We start from the raw sequence: 20,949 nt of genomic DNA, 5'->3' as shown, positions 1-20,949 counted from the left end.
AATGTTGTTAGCGTCTACCACATGTGGCATTTTGCACACCCCAATGCATGCGTTCACATTGTGTGCGTGCGAAAGAATAAGGAAAAACTCATTTATTTTTATAACTGGCACGAAATCTTTCGATAAAAACGTTTATCAGGCACAATTTATATACGAATCGATAGAAAAATTAAATATCTAGAATCGTATGTTCTTGGAATTTCCGTTTTCTTCCCCGTTTTCTTACAATTTTGGGTAAAGCGAAGGGTTGGAACTAGAGGTGCGCATAACAGCTCATTTTGGTGAACAGCTCCGAACCGATCAGCTCACCAAAGGGAATCGATTCGATGTATCAGCTCATCAGCTCTTTTAGTTTGAACTTAAGGTTCATTTTGTGCGCCGTTTTTCTTATGCACCGGTTTTCTTTCATATGCATGATCGAAATTGAATCATTGATTTGCAATGATGCAATGAATGCAATGCGAATTAATTTATCTTTAATTGATGTCGACTAAATTGAATCTTTCAAAGAGCCGAAGATCCGATCAGCTCGTTGCGTGTTCCTTTCGTCATAATACAGTGAATTCGGTAGCAAATTAGTGAGCTGGTGAGCTGCGGTTCTTTTGAAAAGAGCTGTGAGCTGTCAGCTCACTTCAATGATTCGATTCACTGGAACAGCTCAGGAGCGAATTGCCCATCTCTAGTTGGAACATCCCAATGCATTTATTTGAAATCGATCGTAAAATATTACTTTAAACGTGGGATATTTTTCATTATATTGGTCTGCATTCCTACGGATGACTACATGGTATATTTTTATTATCTGTGACCGTTTTCCGTACCAGGGTTGCCACATTTAAATCTGCATTTTTCAGAAGAAAAATCTGTAAATCTGTATCGGGAGCTCAAAAACCTGTATTGAAAATCTGTATATAGAAGTGATAAGAAATCGAAGCACAAAGGAAAGAAAAGTCTTTAGAACCCAAATTTAAAGAAACCAAAACTTTTCTTAGTCTGAATTTTATGATGTTGTAGTTGAAAAAACGCTGGAAGTTTTTTTTGCGCGTGACCCTCTCTAAGTTGTTTTTGCGTTTGACCCTGATTTGACAAAAAACTTTGAACATCCAATCTGAAAGTGAGAACTTAGTCTGATTATTTTCACTTTCGTTCATTAGGTATAATGCGATTGGCAATCGTTCTTCTTTACTACCTTACGTTATGGCCGAGGCCATAATCTTTCCATCTTATCAGAAGCAACTTTTGAAGGCATACGCAATTACGCTACACTAGTTGTAACTAAAAGCAAGCATAAACGAATATAGCAGATATAACATCTGTGTTTAATGTCCTTAACATACTCTTTTATATAAGTTTTATCCTCTTTTTAGAATTAACACACAATCAGGATAATGTTTTCACTTTGAAAAAAATCAATAACATTATTTAATACATTTTAACTCAATCATTAAACAATTTTTAATCCACGCTATCAAAAATCTGTGCAAATCTGTATTTTTTGCCAAAAAATCTGTATTCTGCATATACAGAATCTTGGTCACAAATTTATCTGAAAAATCTGTAAAATGCAGATTAATCTGTATATGTGGCAACCCTGTTCCGTACCCCAATAGCAGTTCAAAATCAATTTGGTGAGCAAAAAAAAGGTCTCACTACCCATTTTCCGTACCATTATAGCAGATCGAATTTAATTTAGTGAGCAAAAAAAAAGATCTCACTACCAACACGCTCTGTACCCTTTTTGGTGCTAAACTGTACTAGATTTCCAAAATCTGTGAAAATCTGTGATTTATTCAAGAATCTGTGAAAATCTGTGTCATTTTTAAAATCTGTGCAAAAAATTCAAAATCTGTGAAACACAGATTAATCTGTGAACCTGACATCCCTGGTCTGGATTGAAATATGGGCGCGTTCATGACGTAGAATCACAACACATGGATCACGTTCATAAAAAATTACCAGAAAAAAGAACTAGCAGTACTGATTCCATAATTGTTCATCGGAATCAGAGCTGCCAACTATTTTTTTTTAAATCTGTATTTGGCGGAAAAATCAATCTGTTCATTCTCGAAAAATCCGTTTTGACTGGTTTTGCGAGTAAAAAAAAACTACAAGAATCAATCAAAGAGGTTGTTCGAGCCATTGATGTAAAACAAGGCAACAAAAAATTTTAATGGTCGACATTTTCAATCAAACAGCTCAATCAATCGTCACACTTTTGAATCCTTGTGTTCAGGTTTGATATGAACCTTACATTTACATATTAATGGGCCCGGGGGCAAGATTTACTTGTATGCCCCTAACTAACTGAATAATCTTTTTTTCTCGGTAGGTTCCCTCAAGGGCCCCCTAATACCGTGGGCCCATTGCCCCTCTCTAAAAGCGGCCCTGTGTCAAACACAAGCTTCAAATCGTTTTATAGCGCTTTGTCTAGCAACAACCTACCTTTGGCATGCTACATATAGGACTGAATCGTTAGCTATAATTTCACTTATGTTTATAGATTCGCTTTTGCATCTATTGACCAACAAGAGCGATTCTTTCCCATTGATATATCGCTTACTCCTTCAAAACCGTCGTCTACGTTAGGAAAATCCGGTAAACCGGAGACTGCTAGCTAATAATCAACATTTCAATGATATATAATTGTAAATACATGGCGATGAACATTCAAATCAATAGGTAGAAATATTTCCAATCAATTGGTGAAATAATATTACTAATTGAAACTGACTGAGCGGTAATTGTTCAAAAGTTGACCACATTTCTACTTGTATTTACGCTTGAATTTCTAATTTTCACTCGTGTATAGAAAACAAGGGTTCCACAGCAGAAGGTCACTCCATCTGGTTTAACCCTATGGAACCAAATACAAATACTGAAAATCGGTATTTATCTGTATGAAAATTGAATTATCGGTTTTTAAGAGAGCATATCTGTATTCCTGTATCGTGTACAAAAATCAATATAAATACCGATAAATGTCTGTGTGTATGTGTATGTGAGATGTAGATCTCAGAGATGGCTGACTAGGCAAATGAAAGGTCTTCTTGTGAGCCAGAACGCTATTGGCTTTCAAATACAACACTCAAAACAACTCAGCGCCTTTTATGTTTTACTTTATGAACCACCAAAACAGTGATGTTCGCAAATTATCACATAAGGTAACCCAAGCAACAATTCAAATGCCTTATGGTCCTGATTAGAATTTATAAGTTTTGTAATTGATTCGGCAATCACCACCAGTTTTATGACAACTGTAAATAATACCTCTTGTGACAAGTGATATAATAGATTTTAAAGCTTCTATAAAACCTTCTACCCGAATTAACAGCTGAACTTAAAATAAAACAACTTGTACTAGAATAAAATCATGAATACGCCTTTAATGTTGCTTTCAAATAATATCTTTAAAGCATTATTGTTAGTATGCGTGATCATTGGCGTTTCACTCGGCAAATTTGATGGTACTGAAGTAAAATTATGACATATTTATTGTCGGCTATTTGATTTATTACTTCTTAGGTTAAGTGTATTTTACATTAAGAAAAATTTCATGGCCTCCATTTTGATGCTCTATATCGTAGTATTTATTGACATCAAACAAACTTCGAATTAAAAAAAAACGAGTAGACATAATGGACTTTAATGATTCATTTTCAGGACGTATGCACAAATTTTGACGCAACTAAACATATTTATACAAAAATGACCTTGAATTACAAAAAAAAATTTTTATAAATCTTTTGCAAAAACCGCATTTATTTCAAGACGATTAGTTTTAATTCTTGTTTTTATCTATACAATCACGATGAAATTGAAAGCGCATAAAGTTCTAACGCTTAATGTAATTTATAATAACAAATCGTTTTATAATAACAGTGTTTAGATTAAGTAATGAATATCAACATACTAATATGATATTCGGAATGTATTAGATTTAAAGTACTATGTATTGTAGATGCCACGGCGAAAAAAAGCTTATGTATATTCCCGTAAAAAGATAAGCCATTGATTTTACGGCATACACAATTGATTCACAATGAGATCTATGAGTTACAATACATTTTATTGTATCTTCACAAGATTTCCAACCACTCAATATAGTGTTTCTATGATTCACAATTGAATTTATTGTACACGTGGTGTTTCAAACAATATGCAAACTGTACATTTGATTGTTTTCCAAGAAAACATGTATGAGAAAATTTTATGATTTGAATTGTTACGATACTTAACAACCGATACATTCTATTGTAAAAAGCATGTTCAGAATTAATTGAATAGTGTATAACAATATATTAAAATATTTTTCAATGGCCAGAACTAAATTGTGAAAGGTTTTGTAACAACAAATCGTATTGTTTTTCTACAATATATTTTATTTGGGTTGCCTATGAAATAAACGTATTTATGATCAAAAACCTAGTTTAATCCACCTAATGGTGTAATGATGCCTTTCTCATATTACTTATATTTTCAAAAATATCAAGATCAATAAGATTCTGTAAAGAATTTTTTTAAATCTTGAATAAAATAAGAAACCTTTGGGTATAAACTAACATAATCTTTTTAATTTGTAAACAGTTATGTCAAGTTAATAAGAATTTTTCTTTATTATACATCGTCGCACTGAATGATTAAACACATTTTACCCTATTAAATTAAACAGCAACCTATGAGACTATAGGAACTTTTATTTGAGCCTGTGTGTGGAAATCAATCAAATCATCTCTGAGAAAATTGAGTGAGTCTCGTTTTAAATTTTTTGACCTCTATACCCGATACTTCTGGAACCAGGAACCAGTATAGCCAGCGTTGCAAGATTGTCAAATTTATCTGGCATTTTTCTCGCTTCACCAGACACTTAAACTAACCAGATCTTTTGTCAGAGTTTCCCAATCTGTCTAGTTTTTGTCAGATCTCCCCAGATCTTTACGATTTTGGCCTCTATATGATTGGTGGTGAGAGAAAAATGTAAATTTTACTGTGGCAACTCTGCACGCTATACGAAATTGAACAAAGCACACTGCGAACGGAGCAAAACCGCACGTACCGTCGTGAACTATATTCTTACCAGTCTCAAACCTACCCAAAATCAACTAAAGTACATCTCCCCATTTTCGTTCGTATGAAGAGGATCAATATCAAAACTAGGAATGATGATTTAAATATCTAGAAGACATATTTAATTGTTTTTAATCATTTTTTAAAATTTTGCCAGCAAGAAATTGCCAGCAATAGTGTAAACGCTACATAAGCCAGTGCCAATAATATGTCTAACCGACAGTTTTTTATACTCACAAAATGATTCCTTCAATGTTTCCGTGTATACTAGGTTTCGCTCACACGATATATTTTCTTCTCGTTCCTGCTCCCATTCATATTGTAGTATGCTCAAGAGCTGGGTCGCGTTCATCACTTTTTGATCATCCGTTGAAGCAAACGGACGTAAAAAGTGTAGCTCTATCCTTGTGCCGCAGCATCTACTTTTTGCCCGTGTGATCATTAATCGTCATCATCATTGCTTACCTACCGTCTCCTGCTGGGAATATCCACTGACTATACTACGACCGGTGGAGCGCGCGTTTGAATTTTATCGTGTGTGTGCGTTTTGTTATGGTATTTCCTTCCTTGTATAAACAGTCGCGTATAGTACGAAGTTGATATCAGTCCCTACTAGTTAAGTGATGTACCGCAGATGCACACACAGCTCAGCTCAATCAAGCCGATTAAATGAAAAGCACAAGATCTACCTATTTGTCGTCCAACTGTTGTTGTGAATAAATTTAGTGAAAAACTTGCCAGCGATAAATTAAAACCATGATAAGCCTACCGAAGAACATCGAAAACATTTGCCGGCTATGTCTGACGGAAACAGATGGAAGTGATATGCTACCGCTCTTTCCGGTGCGCGGAGGAAACCCATTCGCACCTCATACGGTTGTATCGAAGATCCTGAATTGTACAACGGTTAAGGTAAGTATCTATGCACCATAGGTTGGCAAAATCATTTGTAGTGAAACAACTAAGGCACAAAAATCGATATTCCAAGGATTATTGTGCTACTCTGTACTAAGGTGTGAGGGGCTACCATGAATTAAAGAACAAAACTTGGCTGCCACGGGTTTCCAATTTAGGTTTGAGGGCTAGTGGGTAGTTGTAGAGGTAACCCATGTGTCGTAGCCTACCCGGCAGTGCCAATATAAGTATAACATTATGTGGGAGGAAACACACAGCAGCCAATTCGGTTTAGCATTGCGAAGAGCTCTTATTTTTGATGAGGGTCGTTTAGCTCGTCGATGGGTTTTATTGGTGTTGGTTATTCTGTTCGGTGATGAGTGATATATTTAGTTCAGCCTCTGTATCACATTTGGTATTCGTTCCAAGGGTAAAAGAGTTCATGTCTGCAAACCATGTGGGATATATAGGGTCGGATCTATTCAATGGTAGTTGGTTGGTTGGGTAGATAAAACGGAGTGTCATATAATCTTTTATCGCACTTGTTTGTGAGCAGGCAAGGAACGAGGGAAACACTTGGGATACACGAGAAATATGTTTGACTGGCTGGGTAGGGGACCGAAAGACCTTTTTGCTTCTACTTATCTTCTTCATTGCTGTGATGTTTCCATTCGCTGCCGAACCGTCGGTAGCTTGCTGTACTCGAGTTCTCTTTCGTTCTCTTGTAGGTAGGGTCCGGTCTGGCGTTGGATGGGTCGTTTTAATCCCAACTCGGGTTTCAAATGATTTCGCAGATGTAGGGATGATCGAATTTAGCTTAGAAGCGCTTTGGAAAATTTTACTATTGGTTCTTTGGGATTGGATCAGAAAGCATTCGTTTTTACGCAACTGAACAAAGGGGCTCATATGTACGAACGCTCGTAACACCTGAATTTCATTGCAGATTTGTTCTTTCATTTTTCATTGGATTTGTAATAACTGAACGGTTTACCGATTTAGAAATGTTTCAAGAACAAACATTAATTTTTTTTTGTATAGACTCACCACAGCCCCGATCCCATTTCTCCAGTGACAATGCTACTTTTGTTATTGAAGATAGTACAAAAAAGATCTGTAAGCAGACACACACAATCCGCGGACAGTAAAATTTCATATCTGATGATGGTGTGAAGCATCTTTTATTTAATTTCAGATTCAACTTTCCTGTCATAGTTTTTTTTATCGTGACATCTAAAATGAACAAACCTTGACAGTTCAGCAGTATTGTCTCAATATACTTTCCCTAATGTCTGCCTTCTGTTGAGCCAAGCTGCCTAGTAAGCATGTGATCAGTACTGCTGAATTGTCAAATAAATTGAGATTATCAACGACAGTCTTCTTTTATATAACTTTCAAAGATTTTCCCCTCTCATTTTAAAGTGTTTTGTATCTTTAGAATTTTAATCAGTAGTTTTTATCGTAATGTTCGTGCATTTGACTCCGGCCTAAATTTTTAAGATATTCATCGGGGGGTTGGCAATATTTGTGTATTGGCCATTATTGTAAGTGTAAATTAAATCGATTTTCGTACTACTCGTACGGAAGATTTTTACATATTCCTTAACATTTTATTCAAATATCACTTCCTCCATCAGGCGAAGTAATTTACGATTTTTTTACGATCCACGATTCATTATCAAGTCTTTTAAATTTCAAATCACTTGGTTTAAGCGAATGATACACGGCACTAATGTCAACGTAATGTCGATCTCTAGCTATCGTAATGACAATATCCAATTTGAATTACTTGAACCACGCATTTCTATATCTCGCTATACCCGCCTGACGGCTTGTTTTGAGAAGGCGTTTCTAGCATATATACAATCTACAAGCGAACTATCCTCATTCCCTCGGCCGGCCATTGATTCGTCTGAATCTTCTGTAAAAACCTGTTTCAAATGTTCAATAATATTACAGAAAAAATATCCAATTACATCCTAGGAAAAATATAATATTCACACTCTTCACACGGAGAAAATGAATTTCAGGTGATTTTTACGAGTTTGTTTGTTGATATAATGACTACAACAAATCTGGTTTGATTCAATCCATGTTTTTTTAAACAATCAACATTGGTTTGGAATAACCATATTCTAGTTGAAATCAAGTAGGGGAGACAGGGACTAATTGGCCAAAGAGGACGAATGGCAGAGTGCCTTTTATTAGGCTTTTATGTGCAGTGGCGTCGTCCAAAGTGATTTTGATGGTATATTAGCTGCTGCTTGAGTATTTGGAATAATGCCCTCTGAGTATAATTGAGAACTCATGGCAACTTGTCAAGGTAACCTGATCATCATCCCTTACTAACAGCACGGTTTTGAAATTCCCTTCATGTACCTAATTTTGGCCTATGTGGTTGATGAACAGTCCCAATTTGTATACCAGGGAAAAAGCTCTATCCAACTTTCATTTCGATGGAAAGAATCTCATTGTACTTTCCATGTATTTTTAAATATGATTATCGTTTAAGTTCTAGGGACGGTCATGTGCTTGTGCATGAAATGAAACAATCGTCATTGTGTGGGTATGTTATATTAGGCATTGTTATGCTCAACGCGTAGACTTTGGTATTTTTCACGACGAATTCGGCTACTATGTTCGATTCAAGACACGTAAGCGAACTGCTTATATTTTATTATTACAAAAAAATCATCATATTCCATTTCTTCCGAATGATAAATGATAAGGGAGAGAGGAAATGTTACTGCTTCAATTACTTGACGGAAAGATAACAACTTACGGTTTACAGAAATAAGATGTTTCCATGAGTTTTGTTTATACATGCAAATAACTTTAGTCCAGGACTTAGGTAGGTGTTGACTCAATCGAGTTCCGATAACCCATTTCGTATACAGAGCGTAACCCGGTAACCCATTTCGTATTGGCAAGCAATCGACGCGTAATTAATTTACATTGTTCAGTTTTGTGTGAATAATTACTATTTTCTAATCTTACCAATACTAGAGTTTGCATTCAAATTTGTCATTTCTTACCATATCGAAACCTTCTAAAGCTACAGTCTTCTGAACTAGCCGATTACATCCTTAGAACATAGTATGATGTTGCAGAACATAGTAAGAACATAGTATAATTAGATGCACGAATTGAGATAAGACTAGACGTTGACGTTGTTGAATAATTGTTCTAAACCATATTCAAACATCTTTTAGATGATGTAATAACATGATTTACGTTTGATATGCGATATTTTATTCTGATTATTTGAAGTTCCCGAGAATCGAAGGCTTATAATATTTCATTTCTTATTTGTATTACAATTTATAAGACTTTGGAATTCACAATTCGTTGAAACTAACAATTGCAATCAATTTAATGTACATTCAGGCATATTTCACACCTTGCGCTGGATCTACGTTGCGTTGAAAGTTGGATTAGGATAACATTCTATGGCCTCTGATAGTATAAAAATTCTTTCATCTGAATCTCAGGTTGTGGAAATCTGTTCAATCACCTGTAAGTAATGGATGTGAGCTTCGACTTGGAGTTTTCAACTGAAAGCTGCTGGGATATGCCCCATAGGGTTGTTCGAGCTCGAGCTGTAGAGCAAGCCAAACAAAAATTTGAATGGTTGATTTTTTTATTTAACAATTGATTTAATAAGGGACAATGCTTTAGTTCCAAGATGTCGAGGGTGGAATAATTGATTTTTATATTTGGTCAATCAGTCGTCAAAATATTTAATTATTAATATTTTTTACGTTTCGTCTTTGACTCATCAGTGCAGAGCAATTCATATTGAACTGTCATTACTGACGTGCCGAACGAAAACGTGTTTTCGATTTTTTTTTGGTCGATGCATTGATGTTTGGTCATTTAGGGGTTAGCCAAATTTTGTGCTAGGGCACATAACCGTTTTTAATATTTTTCACGTTTCATCTTTGACCCATCAGTGCAGAGCAGTTCAAACTAAACTGCTGAATGCTAAACTCGGCAGTTGAATTTAAACCGCTAAGCAGACGTAAAGTTTCTGCTATTTGCAGAACACTTCTATTTTTCAACGGAGTGACGAAACATAAAAAAAATATTAAAAACGACTGTGTGCCCTAGCACAAAATTTGGCTAACCCCTAAATAATTAAATTATTAATATGTAATATAGTACGTGTGCCACTTTTTTTATTTAATAATATATTTAATAAGGCACACTGCCTTAGTTAGCTCTAAGATACCGTGGGTATTTCTTAACAGTACTCAAGACTAGGATAATTTATTGATTTATTACAATGTTGTATATGGTTCAAGTTGTTGTGTGCTGATCGCCGCAACTCTGGGGAATCCAGTCTCCAGTTGGGGGATAGTCCAGATGACGTGGGTATTAATCGATGGTGGTTTTAGTCGTTTGTTCCTGTGGGTCCGCTGGAAACACCCCCAGGCTACGAAGGCCCGGCGGGTTGCTTGCATATGATCGAATTTGATTCTGTATCTGAATTATAAATTTGTATTCTGGTTCTGGGAATGAATTCTGGACCTTAGTTCTGAGCTTTTATTCAGGACCTGGATTCTGCATCTGATTTCTGGACTAGAATTATGGACATGAATTGGGAGTCTGAGTTCTGGACCAGAATTCTAGGACTGTATTCTGTATCTGAATTCTGGACATGAACTTTAGTTCCGTATTCTGGAGTAAGATTCTGTAAATGAATTCTGGGTTAGGAATTGAATTTTAGATTTGGACTCTGATTCTAGCGACTGGGAATGAACTCTGGACCTGGGTTCAGAACTTTAATTCAGGACCTGGGTTGGAAAGGTATTATAAAATTGGATTCTGGACATGAACTCAGGAGCTGAATTTTGGACATTGGATTTTGAATTCTGTACCAGTACTTGGATTCTAGAAATGTATTTTGAACCTGAATTCTGGAATTGGATTTCGGACATGAATTATGAAATTGGACTCTATTCTAGAATTCTGGAAATGAATCCTGGATCTCAATTCTGAACATTAACTCTGGATCTGAATTTAGAGTTTGAATTCTATACGTACACTTAGGACCTGCTTTCTGGGCCTATATTCTTAACTAAACTTCGGAGTAGAACTCTGATCCTGGATCCTGAATCTTGATTCTGGACTCTGGAAATGGATTTTGGACCAGAATTACGGATTCTGGGCTTGAATTCTATATCTTAAAAATAAATCTGGATCTGGTTTCGTTACCTGGATTTTAGACCAGAATTCTACAACTGGACTCTGTATCTGAACTATCTGTGGATATGAACTCTAAATCTGTTCTGGAATTGGATTTTGTTAATAAATTTTGGACCTGGATTATAAATTAGGAACTTGGATTCTGGTTTTAGAATCCGGAATTCTGGACTAGACTTATGAACTTTAATTCAGAACCTGAATTGTGCATCTGATTTCAGGATTTTTAACCTGGAATCTGGACCAGCATTCGGACTTGGGTTCTGGACCTGAATAATAGAACTGGATTTTGGACATGAATTCTAGATTTTCGACCAGTATTAGGATTCTGGATATGAATTTAGGACGTGGATTATGCATATAGAATCTGAATCTGCGTTCTGAGAATGAAACCTGGAACCTAGATTCTAAACCACAATTCTGGAACTTGGGTCTGAACCTGAGATTTAAGATTTCTGAAATAGAAAAAAATTGAGATTTCTGAAATAGAAAACCCTTGTTTTTCTATGCCAATGTTTTTAAAATATCTTTAACTTCGAGTTCTAGTGTTATCTCCAAATTTTTTTTTGGAAAAAATAGATTCTGGAATTCCGAAATCGATTTTTTTTTGCCAAATTGCATAAAATGTCGAGATCTGGTGTTACCTTGACGTTTAAGGTTATTATTTAGCATCAAAAATATATTTACGAACTCGGAGATCTCAAAATTCCCAGCGCTCAGCTTCTCGAATGGAAAAAAATCAGCAGAACTCCTAAAAAAATCATTGCCTCTCATGAAAGACGAATATGTATGTATGTGTGAAGCCACCATCAGTTCAAGGCATTACCAGTGTATGCGAGTAGACTTACAGTAGATCCGAATTTGATTATCAGCTAGCTTTCATATAACTGCTGTTAAGAAGGCAAAATGGGTTTTGAGGATCCGGTGCCTTCCAGCAAGAATATCCAGCCATATAATAAAGAATTTCTCCGTACCAGCTTAAACCCGCCTGATGGTTTGTTTGTTAGAAGGGTGTTCACTTGTAAGATAACCTGATGCACTCCCTGCCCCTCCCCGTTGTCGATATAATTAAGTATAATACAATATAATATAATATAATACAATACAATGTAACATAATTTAATATAATACAATACAATATAACATAATATAATGTAAAGCAGTATATTACAAAATAATATAATATAATTCAATGTAATATGATATAATATAATATAACTACAGAAAACAGACATCCAAGCTAGTACAAACTTTTTCAAAAAGCTGTGTAAAGCATACAAGTGAAATCTGTTAAAAATCACCGTTGCACGCGACTTTGCTCGCATGAATGTCTGTTGGATATCTGTTCTTTGTGATATAACATAATATAATATAATATAATGTAGTATAATACAATACAATACAACACAATAAATATACTCATAATATTATATAATATAATACAATAAAATATTATATAATGCAATGCAGTATAAGACGATAATATATGAATTAATAATATGCTACGATACAATATATAACAAATAATGCATCAAACAACAGAACCACATGCTGCAATATAACAACTATGATAAATATTGCAGTGTAGGATGGGCTGCAACCTACAAGCCATTTCGCACCCTCTCATTCTGCTACTAACGCAGAAAGCGATAGCTCCCAGTCGACGCCGTTCTATTGACCAAATGTCATCATAGACGCTCGGGGAGGCTTGTGAGGGCTTAGTTACCTCACTCTTTTGACGACCAAGCCTCTCATGAAAGACGAATAGTGCATTTAACCCACAGAAACCTCACTGACTGCAAGTCGATTCAATACTAATTTCGATTGTGTGAAGAGGCGCAGTTTATATGATCGCGTCCATTCTATGCGAGCTGCAAAGAGATTTAATGCATACGACATTGTCGTCTTATTTAGGGGAAGCTATGAGTACGACTTGGAAAATTATACATTGTTCGTTATTTAGTAATGTTTCAATAACCATTTATCTCTTCGAATTCGTTTTCCCGAAAAAAACCTCATGAAATTAATTTTTCATAAAATAATTGTACTCTTTTTCAATTCCATCATGTTTTGGCGCCCCCGGCAGTTGGCGCCCGAGGCGGTCGCCTCACTCGCCTCACCCTCACTACGGTACTGTATCTCGGGCCCTGAGGGATGCCAGTAGCTCTGACCTGGCATCGCGATACTCTACGCACGACTTCACGACATGCTCGATGTCTTGATAACCGTCTCCACAGGTGCAGAGACCAACACGCCGGAGATGTGCGTTGAAAATCTAGTGCTTTGACATGACATGATTTGACATAACACGAATGAAATCGCGACTCACGTTCATTCCCCTGAACTAAAGTTTCGTCGATACCCTAAGGATAATGGAATGTAGTAATGGTTTTTTGGGTAAGGTTTCAATGATCCCAAGGAGGTACTGAATAGCAGCTAATTCTGCGACGTAAACTGAAGCCGGATCACTGAGTTTGTACGAAACGGTAATGTTCTGATTGAAGATGCCGAAGCCTGTGACCCGTTAGATCCGTCAGTGATATTAGATATTAGGGGCCACTTGTGGGCGTATGTGATCCGGAAATCCACGAATCCCTTCTCTCATGGATGTGTCGAAAAAATACAGTATAATCAGAAGTATCTAAGAAATGAACACGGTTGGGAACAGACAAAGACGGATTAATATTCTAAGCCGTGTGATCAACATACAAGGACATGAAACGGATCTGAATGTGCCAAATTCGAACGATCCTGATCCAAAACGCAATGCTTTTAGTTTTCGTGTTAAAACTCGCTTTAATTCACATTTGTCTTGTATCGGGCGTCATTATGTCAATAGCCGAATTCATGCAATTATAATTATAGTGTAACCGCTTTACGTCACATTTGTGTTCAAGACTCGCTTATATGCAATTGTACTGATAGCCTTAAGTTTCGCTTGCGAATGTGTAACGTAGCGATTCGTTGTCAGTCTGCGATTTTATCGAAAGTGAAAAAGTTTTCCGAATTATAAAGTTGAGTTCCTGTATTTTAAATTGAATTTTACTCTTAGGCACTCAAAAACTTTTTGTCAATCCTTCCAACTCCGACGCTTATCTAACGTAAACAAGTGAATGCAACAATCTTGATCTGAGGTGTCTCGCTGGAGACAGAAGCGTAAGCAATAATTTTACTCATCAGCTACCAACTACCATGCAAATATTAGTATCCATTACTTTCAGGTTCGAAACAATAAACGAACGACTGCAGGATTCAAACTTCTGTGATTGAGACAGTTTATATTGCTAAAGCAAGTAGAATAATGAAAGATACATGTGAAGCCCAACATTAAAGTATTCTTCAACATCGTAACAGCTGGACTCAGTTTCATTGTAAACCTCTTGCGTTTCTGTTTGACTGCATCAATTATTTGGCAACATTCTATATAAAATTCCAAGAAAATACCATATACGTGTCAAATTCTTTCCCTAGTCCGCTTCGGTTGGCATTCGATAATAAATGGGTACGTGCTATTGATGAAATCCCCCCCAAACGCTATTGCCCATCCCTAAAACCAACGATTCCAGGGCTATCCCGAAACGGCAAGCTCTGATGGTAGTTGTTCAGTATTTTTCCATGAGCTCGTCTATGTGTGTGTCGGTCGGGCAGGTACGAAAAATGCGCAGTTGGTATGTTCTAGAACAGCTACAGTAACCCAATGGTATCTTTCTTTCTACGGTGCAATACAACCAGAAAAGTTGGTATTATATTCCGTTGTATTCGTCCAGTCGAACCAAAAAGGGAACGACTGCTGACTGCTGCTGCATAGCAAATTGTTTGTCTGGCCTGCGGGTCATCATCAGCTTCGACTTGTTTGAGAATGCGCAAAAGCAGGGAAGCATACGTGCAAATTTTACCCGTCGTGCCGCTTGGGACATAGCCCGGAGCTCTCGATTGGACAACTGAAACCTTAGGGGGTTTTAAGAGTATTATCATGAACGACCCTTTTTTCATCATTACCTCTTTGGAACGACCGGGCGTTGGTTCCGATGTTGTTATCCTTATCGCAGTCAACGTCATTTTCATCATTTATATCATCGTCATCATCATCATCATCATTATGGGTTCAATATCACCGAAAAGTTGACTTTAGACATAGCAACGCATCTCATCTACCCGCACATCCTTTGGTTTCGATCGACTCCACAGCAGTTATTTTGTTCGAATTCTCAGTGGGCCTTGCTTTGTTCGGTTGCCATATGGAAAAGAATCATCACGTTCTTTTGAGTGTGTTGTGTTCGCAGAATCACGCCAGATCTCTCTGAACATAGTAAACATTAAACAGTTGAAAAAGTGGTTTTCGGGTCGAGTTGATAACAGATCATGGGTTTTCATTAAACTCGGGAGAACAGGAGAACTTTGTGTTTGATAAGAGACGCTGCGACAATGAAATCGGTTTGAATGAATTTATTTTTATTTAAATTACTAATGCGGATTGGGTTTTATGGTAGAACTAGTGCAACGTGCTAAGAACCTTTTCTCTGATGTCGTTTTTCATTGAAAACACTCGTGGAGTGTTTTGCTCGATTCGTGCATTTTTCGTGCAGTTGGGCAATCAAAACAGGTGCACTGTGTTTCATTGATTTGCATCGCACGAAAAAAATGCACTTTCGGGGCAATTCGTGGGCAACTATTTTGCACCCGTTTTCTTTTCAGAGCAGCAAGCGTGCAAACCAAACTTTACAAAACCGTTTCATTGATCAACTGTCAGGGCAAAACACTGGCACCGAGCGAGTGGAATCAATGAAAAACGACATGAGTATATATTCAATTGGAGTTTGATTTTGACATTGTTCAGTCTCAAGTAATAGCTTTTCAGCCTTCATGTTATGCAATTTGATTCAATTCAATATTCTTCTACCAATCATCGCCACAGGCCTCTTCCAGAAGCTGTAATTATTGGAAGCTTTCTTTCAATCGAAATGAACGATGATGTTAAATAAATTAGAAATTTGACAACAGAGAGAATACAGCTTTAAACATTTGTTTCGCAGATTGTTGATGTTTCATTAAAGAAAATGTATCCAATAGTTTTTGAATATTTGTAACTACGATTGATGCTAAGAACAATTTCATCTGTAATAAACAATTTTTTCAACTTGCCTTATTTTTTTTTCTGTTGGGCGTCCTAGCGTCCTTGAATTAGTTTTTTTTTAGTTGGGCGTCCTAGCAAAATACTTTAGTAAAAATCTAGAAACATCTAAAATATACCATTTTTAAGTAGCAGAATCAGAATAAATATATTTTTAGAACTTTGTCTACTTCATTTTCATCATTTGTGTTGATTTTATTGACCATTTTATTACACACAACAGGATACTTTAGATTCAAATATATTGATTCTTTATTTAGACAAAAATCTTTGAATGATTTTTCTCGTAGCATAAATGAATGTAGTTTAATATATATTCTAAAGTTCTTATTGAATACTTCTGCTGCATCAAATAACATTTTGATTCTAACATCCTTTACATTCAATTTAAATACTTCATGCAGAGGAATAAAAATTAGAAACAAATAACGGGTGGCAACTAAAATTTTGGAATTTCTTTCTCAAGCTGTCAAAAAAAGACAACATACTTGAAGAAGATCTGATTTATTGAAATTAAAGATGCATTGTCCATTGTTGAAAAAAAATTAGTGAACATTTGAAAACGGTCCTTAATCGGATGTTCGGCGAAGCTTCCGTTTGATGTCGGAACAGGAGCGTTATACGGCCTTCATGTCAACTTGGCGAATGCATCTCTTGATTCTACCAATCAACTGTTAGCAATTCGTTGTAATAAAAGTTATGTTTGTACACCAAGGAGCTCAAAACCCCGAAGAAATCTTCGATTGGGCGACATTTAAGTAGATTTATTGGGTTGTGGTTTTTGGGTACAAATGGGATCGAATGGGTATTCAGGAACGATTGTGTTTTTTGGCGCAATGCGATGACACTTTATGCGGCCAAAACACGTATTGTCCATCAGCATGTTTTTGAAAAAACGGGATCAAAACATTCTACAAACATTCGTTCTGGTACACATCTTGATTGATTGCCAAACCAGAGGGCTTGAACCATGCCTTAGAAATGCCTTTCTCGAAAATGGCAATGTACAGCATCACTTTCTGTTCAAACTTACGTTTAAACTTATATATTATGTTCGGAGATACAGTAGAACTATCTGTTGAATAGTATTGACCGTTCGCGGGAATCTGCGTCTTCGAAAGAGGGAAGTAACTTTCGTCGTCAAAAACAAAACTTTTTTCGGAATAATTTTTAATCAACCAGCGGCATTGGAAAATTCAGTGTTGAAAACTGTGCGTCAGTATATTCCGGGGCTCGTGTCTTCTTTCAGTACTTTATTACGAGTCTTTTCAATGTTTTGCAAATGTACTAGTGAGAACAGTTGAACTTTTTTGCGCCATCCCTTTGACTCAGTGAATCCTTGTTGTTGAAGGCACGAGAAAGAGAACGAATTCCTTTTGCGTCCATTTTTTTTTTTTTTTTTTTTAATAACTATTTATTGGAATATGAGTTAAAATTAAATTATTAAGATTTAAATTGGGTGTTCAGCCACAAGTGGTAACTTTTCAGCCCTGTTATATATATATATATATATATATATATATATATATATATATATATATATATATATATATATATATATATATATATATATATATATATATATATATATATATATATATACATATACATATATATATATATATATATATATATATATATATATATATATATATATATATATATATATATATATATATATATATATATATATACATATATATATATATATATATATATATATATATATATATATATATATATATATATATATATATATATATATATATATATATATATATATATATATATATATATATATATATATATATATATATATATATATATATTATATATATATATATATATATATATATATATATATATATATATATATATATATATATATATATATATATATATATATATATATATATATATATATATATATATATATATATATATATATATATATATATATATATATATATATATATATATATATATATATATATATATATATATATATATATATATATATATATATATATATATATATATATATATATATATATATATATATATATATATATATATATATATATATATATATATATATATATATATATATATATATATATATATATATATATATATATATATATATATATATATATATATATATATATATATATATATATATATATATATATATATATATATATATATATATATATATATATATATATATATATATATATATATATATATTATATATATATATATATATATATATATATATATATATATATATATATATATATATATATATATATATATATATATATATATATATATATATATATATTATTTCCTAAATTTTAGTTGCCACCCGTTTTAAAATAAATAAATCTAAAACCTTTTTCTTTATGCATACAGGTTCGGCACAGTAAATATACTTTCGCTCAATACAGAATTCGTAAATATAGGCCCTATCACATTTTTTGCTCAGTCAATGTATGCCTTCATGCAGAGCGGATGGACATGTCTCGTACAAAACCATATTTTCGTAGGTCCGCTGATTCCTTTCCACGCTAAGAGTTTTTTGTAGGTTTTAAGCAATCTATAAACTGCTGTTTTTGTTATCTGCAGTACTTGAGTCTGCTTGGAAACGGACCACGCCGGATTTTCCATGTCTTTGGGAACAGTATTTAACCAAACTCAAACCACTGTCAAATGTTTTCGTTTGTCAGCACCAATTTACTTTTGGTCAGCCTTTATAAACAATACTATGATCAGTAAGAGCAAATTCAGCAGCTGCCAGATTCATATGGGTGGTCTATAACATAACTGAAACTGAAACAAACGTATCCCCAGCAAGGGGCTGTCCATAAAAGACGTCACGACCCGCAAGGGGGAGGGGGGTGTTTCATAAAACGTGACCTTTTGTGACAGGATGGAGGGGGGGAGGTTTTTGGAATGCGACGTCCAATATTTTCAATGAGCGCATTTTTAAAATACCTAATTATTATTACTGCTTTGCCCTATTTCCTGAAAAATCTCCACAATAAACGTTTACATTCTATAGGAAAAACGTGTATTTGTTGATGTAAAAGCTTCTTCTTGTAAATTCGGAAATGAGTGATGCAGGAAATCATTTCTGTTGTGATCAGTAAAAGTGCACGGAGGAGCGAGTAAATTAGCGAAATTAATCAATTTTGCCAAATATGAGTAGAAAAGAAAAAAATACCTTCAAACGGTTTAACTTAAGTTATGCACTGACAATTTTTTCAGTAATTTGATTTTCTAGCATTGACAACAGTATATCATAAGAATTTCTCTTATCTGATTCTGATGCAGTTTATTCAATTGTACTCCATTTGAAAAAGGGCAGGAGATCAACGATTTCATACGTAGATCATGTCATGTCTTATCTTGATCATATGTGATTTTCCTCCACCAACATCAAAGCTTATCGAATCATCCAGTGATTCAACTTACATAAATCAAGAATCATTTTAGCTCAAAATCACTTTGTGTGACGGAAGATCAGTACCGATATTGATCGATGTGATTTAAATTTCACTGATCAACTGATAATGAAAAGATTCTCCGGCAGTGATCTCGTTTTGATGAGGTTTTGGTCTTTATTTCCTCAGCCCTGTATGCTACACTAAGGAAATATTATTCTTTACCTAAAACAATAATATATCTGTGTACCCCTAGGAGGAATAAAACAGATGATTTAAATGTTTCATCAATTCCAACCAAATACTTTGGTTAATTTATATAATTGATATTAAAAAAATAATTCCGATGATTTTGTAGTTTTAGGGATATTTTTTAATCTAATGTCAGCATGTAATCAATCGATTTTTCCCTCATATTTGTATGGTTTGTATATACATATTGAGTATGTATTGAGATGAATTTTATTTCTTTGAATTCGTGACATGTGACATAGGGGGGGGGGGGGGGGTCTTTGCTTTTGTGACAATTTGTGACAAAGGGGGGAGGGGGAGTAAAAAATCGTCAAAAAAAGTGTGACGTCTTTTATGGACAGCCCCCAAGCCGTTTTAGTTTTATTTATTCGAACAGTTCTACTGTCAAATTTAAAACTGGTATACGCTGCCGTTCTATTTTTTTCTATATTTGAACCACAGATAAATCGCTGCTGGAGCTGCCAGTTTATTTTGTTATAAATTCTAGATTCAAATTTTAAGACTGACCTAAACTATGCATCTAGAACTAGAACACTCCTGAACATGCCCTAACAGATCAATCTTATTAATATTTGGAGTATAACACTAATACAACTATGATTTAACGACATCGACATTTGACTTTATAATAAATTATGTGCTGATTTTGTTCTATAGATTTTGTCTACCTGGATATCCGGTACCGAAATTCGTTTCCTGAAAAATCTCAACATCAGTGACTATCGATGCAGCAATTCCGAAAAGACCATGAGACAATTTGTTGCATTCAAATGAATAAAAATCGGTCTTACTCGTGACGAATACTTTTAGTTCCGAAGATTTAATGGTATAAGTGACATATCACCGAAAAAACGACGTAAGCGTTAAGTTGAAGTCGAATGAATCTACCAAAAATTTGAGTAAAAAATTCGCTCCATGGAAAAACTGTTTCAATGAGGCTGCTTGAATGACAAAATG

General features: G+C 34.6%; 1 protein-coding gene across 1 annotated transcript in view; it reads left to right on the top strand.

Annotated features, from left to right (window-relative positions):
• Positions 1–5,434: 5,434 nt before the first annotated feature.
• LOC131436229 (zinc finger protein 473-like) overlaps positions 5,435–20,949 on the top strand; it is a 32,437-nt gene continuing 16,922 nt past the window's right edge. Inside the window, exon 1 of the mRNA XM_058604849.1 lies at positions 5,435–5,976. Coding sequence (XP_058460832.1) covers positions 5,821–5,976 — 156 coding nt within the window. The 5' untranslated portion in view covers positions 5,435–5,820. The remainder of the gene's footprint in view (positions 5,977–20,949) is intronic.

This window comes from Malaya genurostris, chromosome 3 (genome assembly GCF_030247185.1).
Source record: "Malaya genurostris strain Urasoe2022 chromosome 3, Malgen_1.1, whole genome shotgun sequence".
Classification (NCBI taxonomy): Eukaryota; Metazoa; Arthropoda; class Insecta; order Diptera; family Culicidae; genus Malaya; species Malaya genurostris.
The sequence above is the reverse complement of the archived record's forward strand: the minus strand, read 5'-3'. Positions and strand labels throughout refer to the sequence as shown.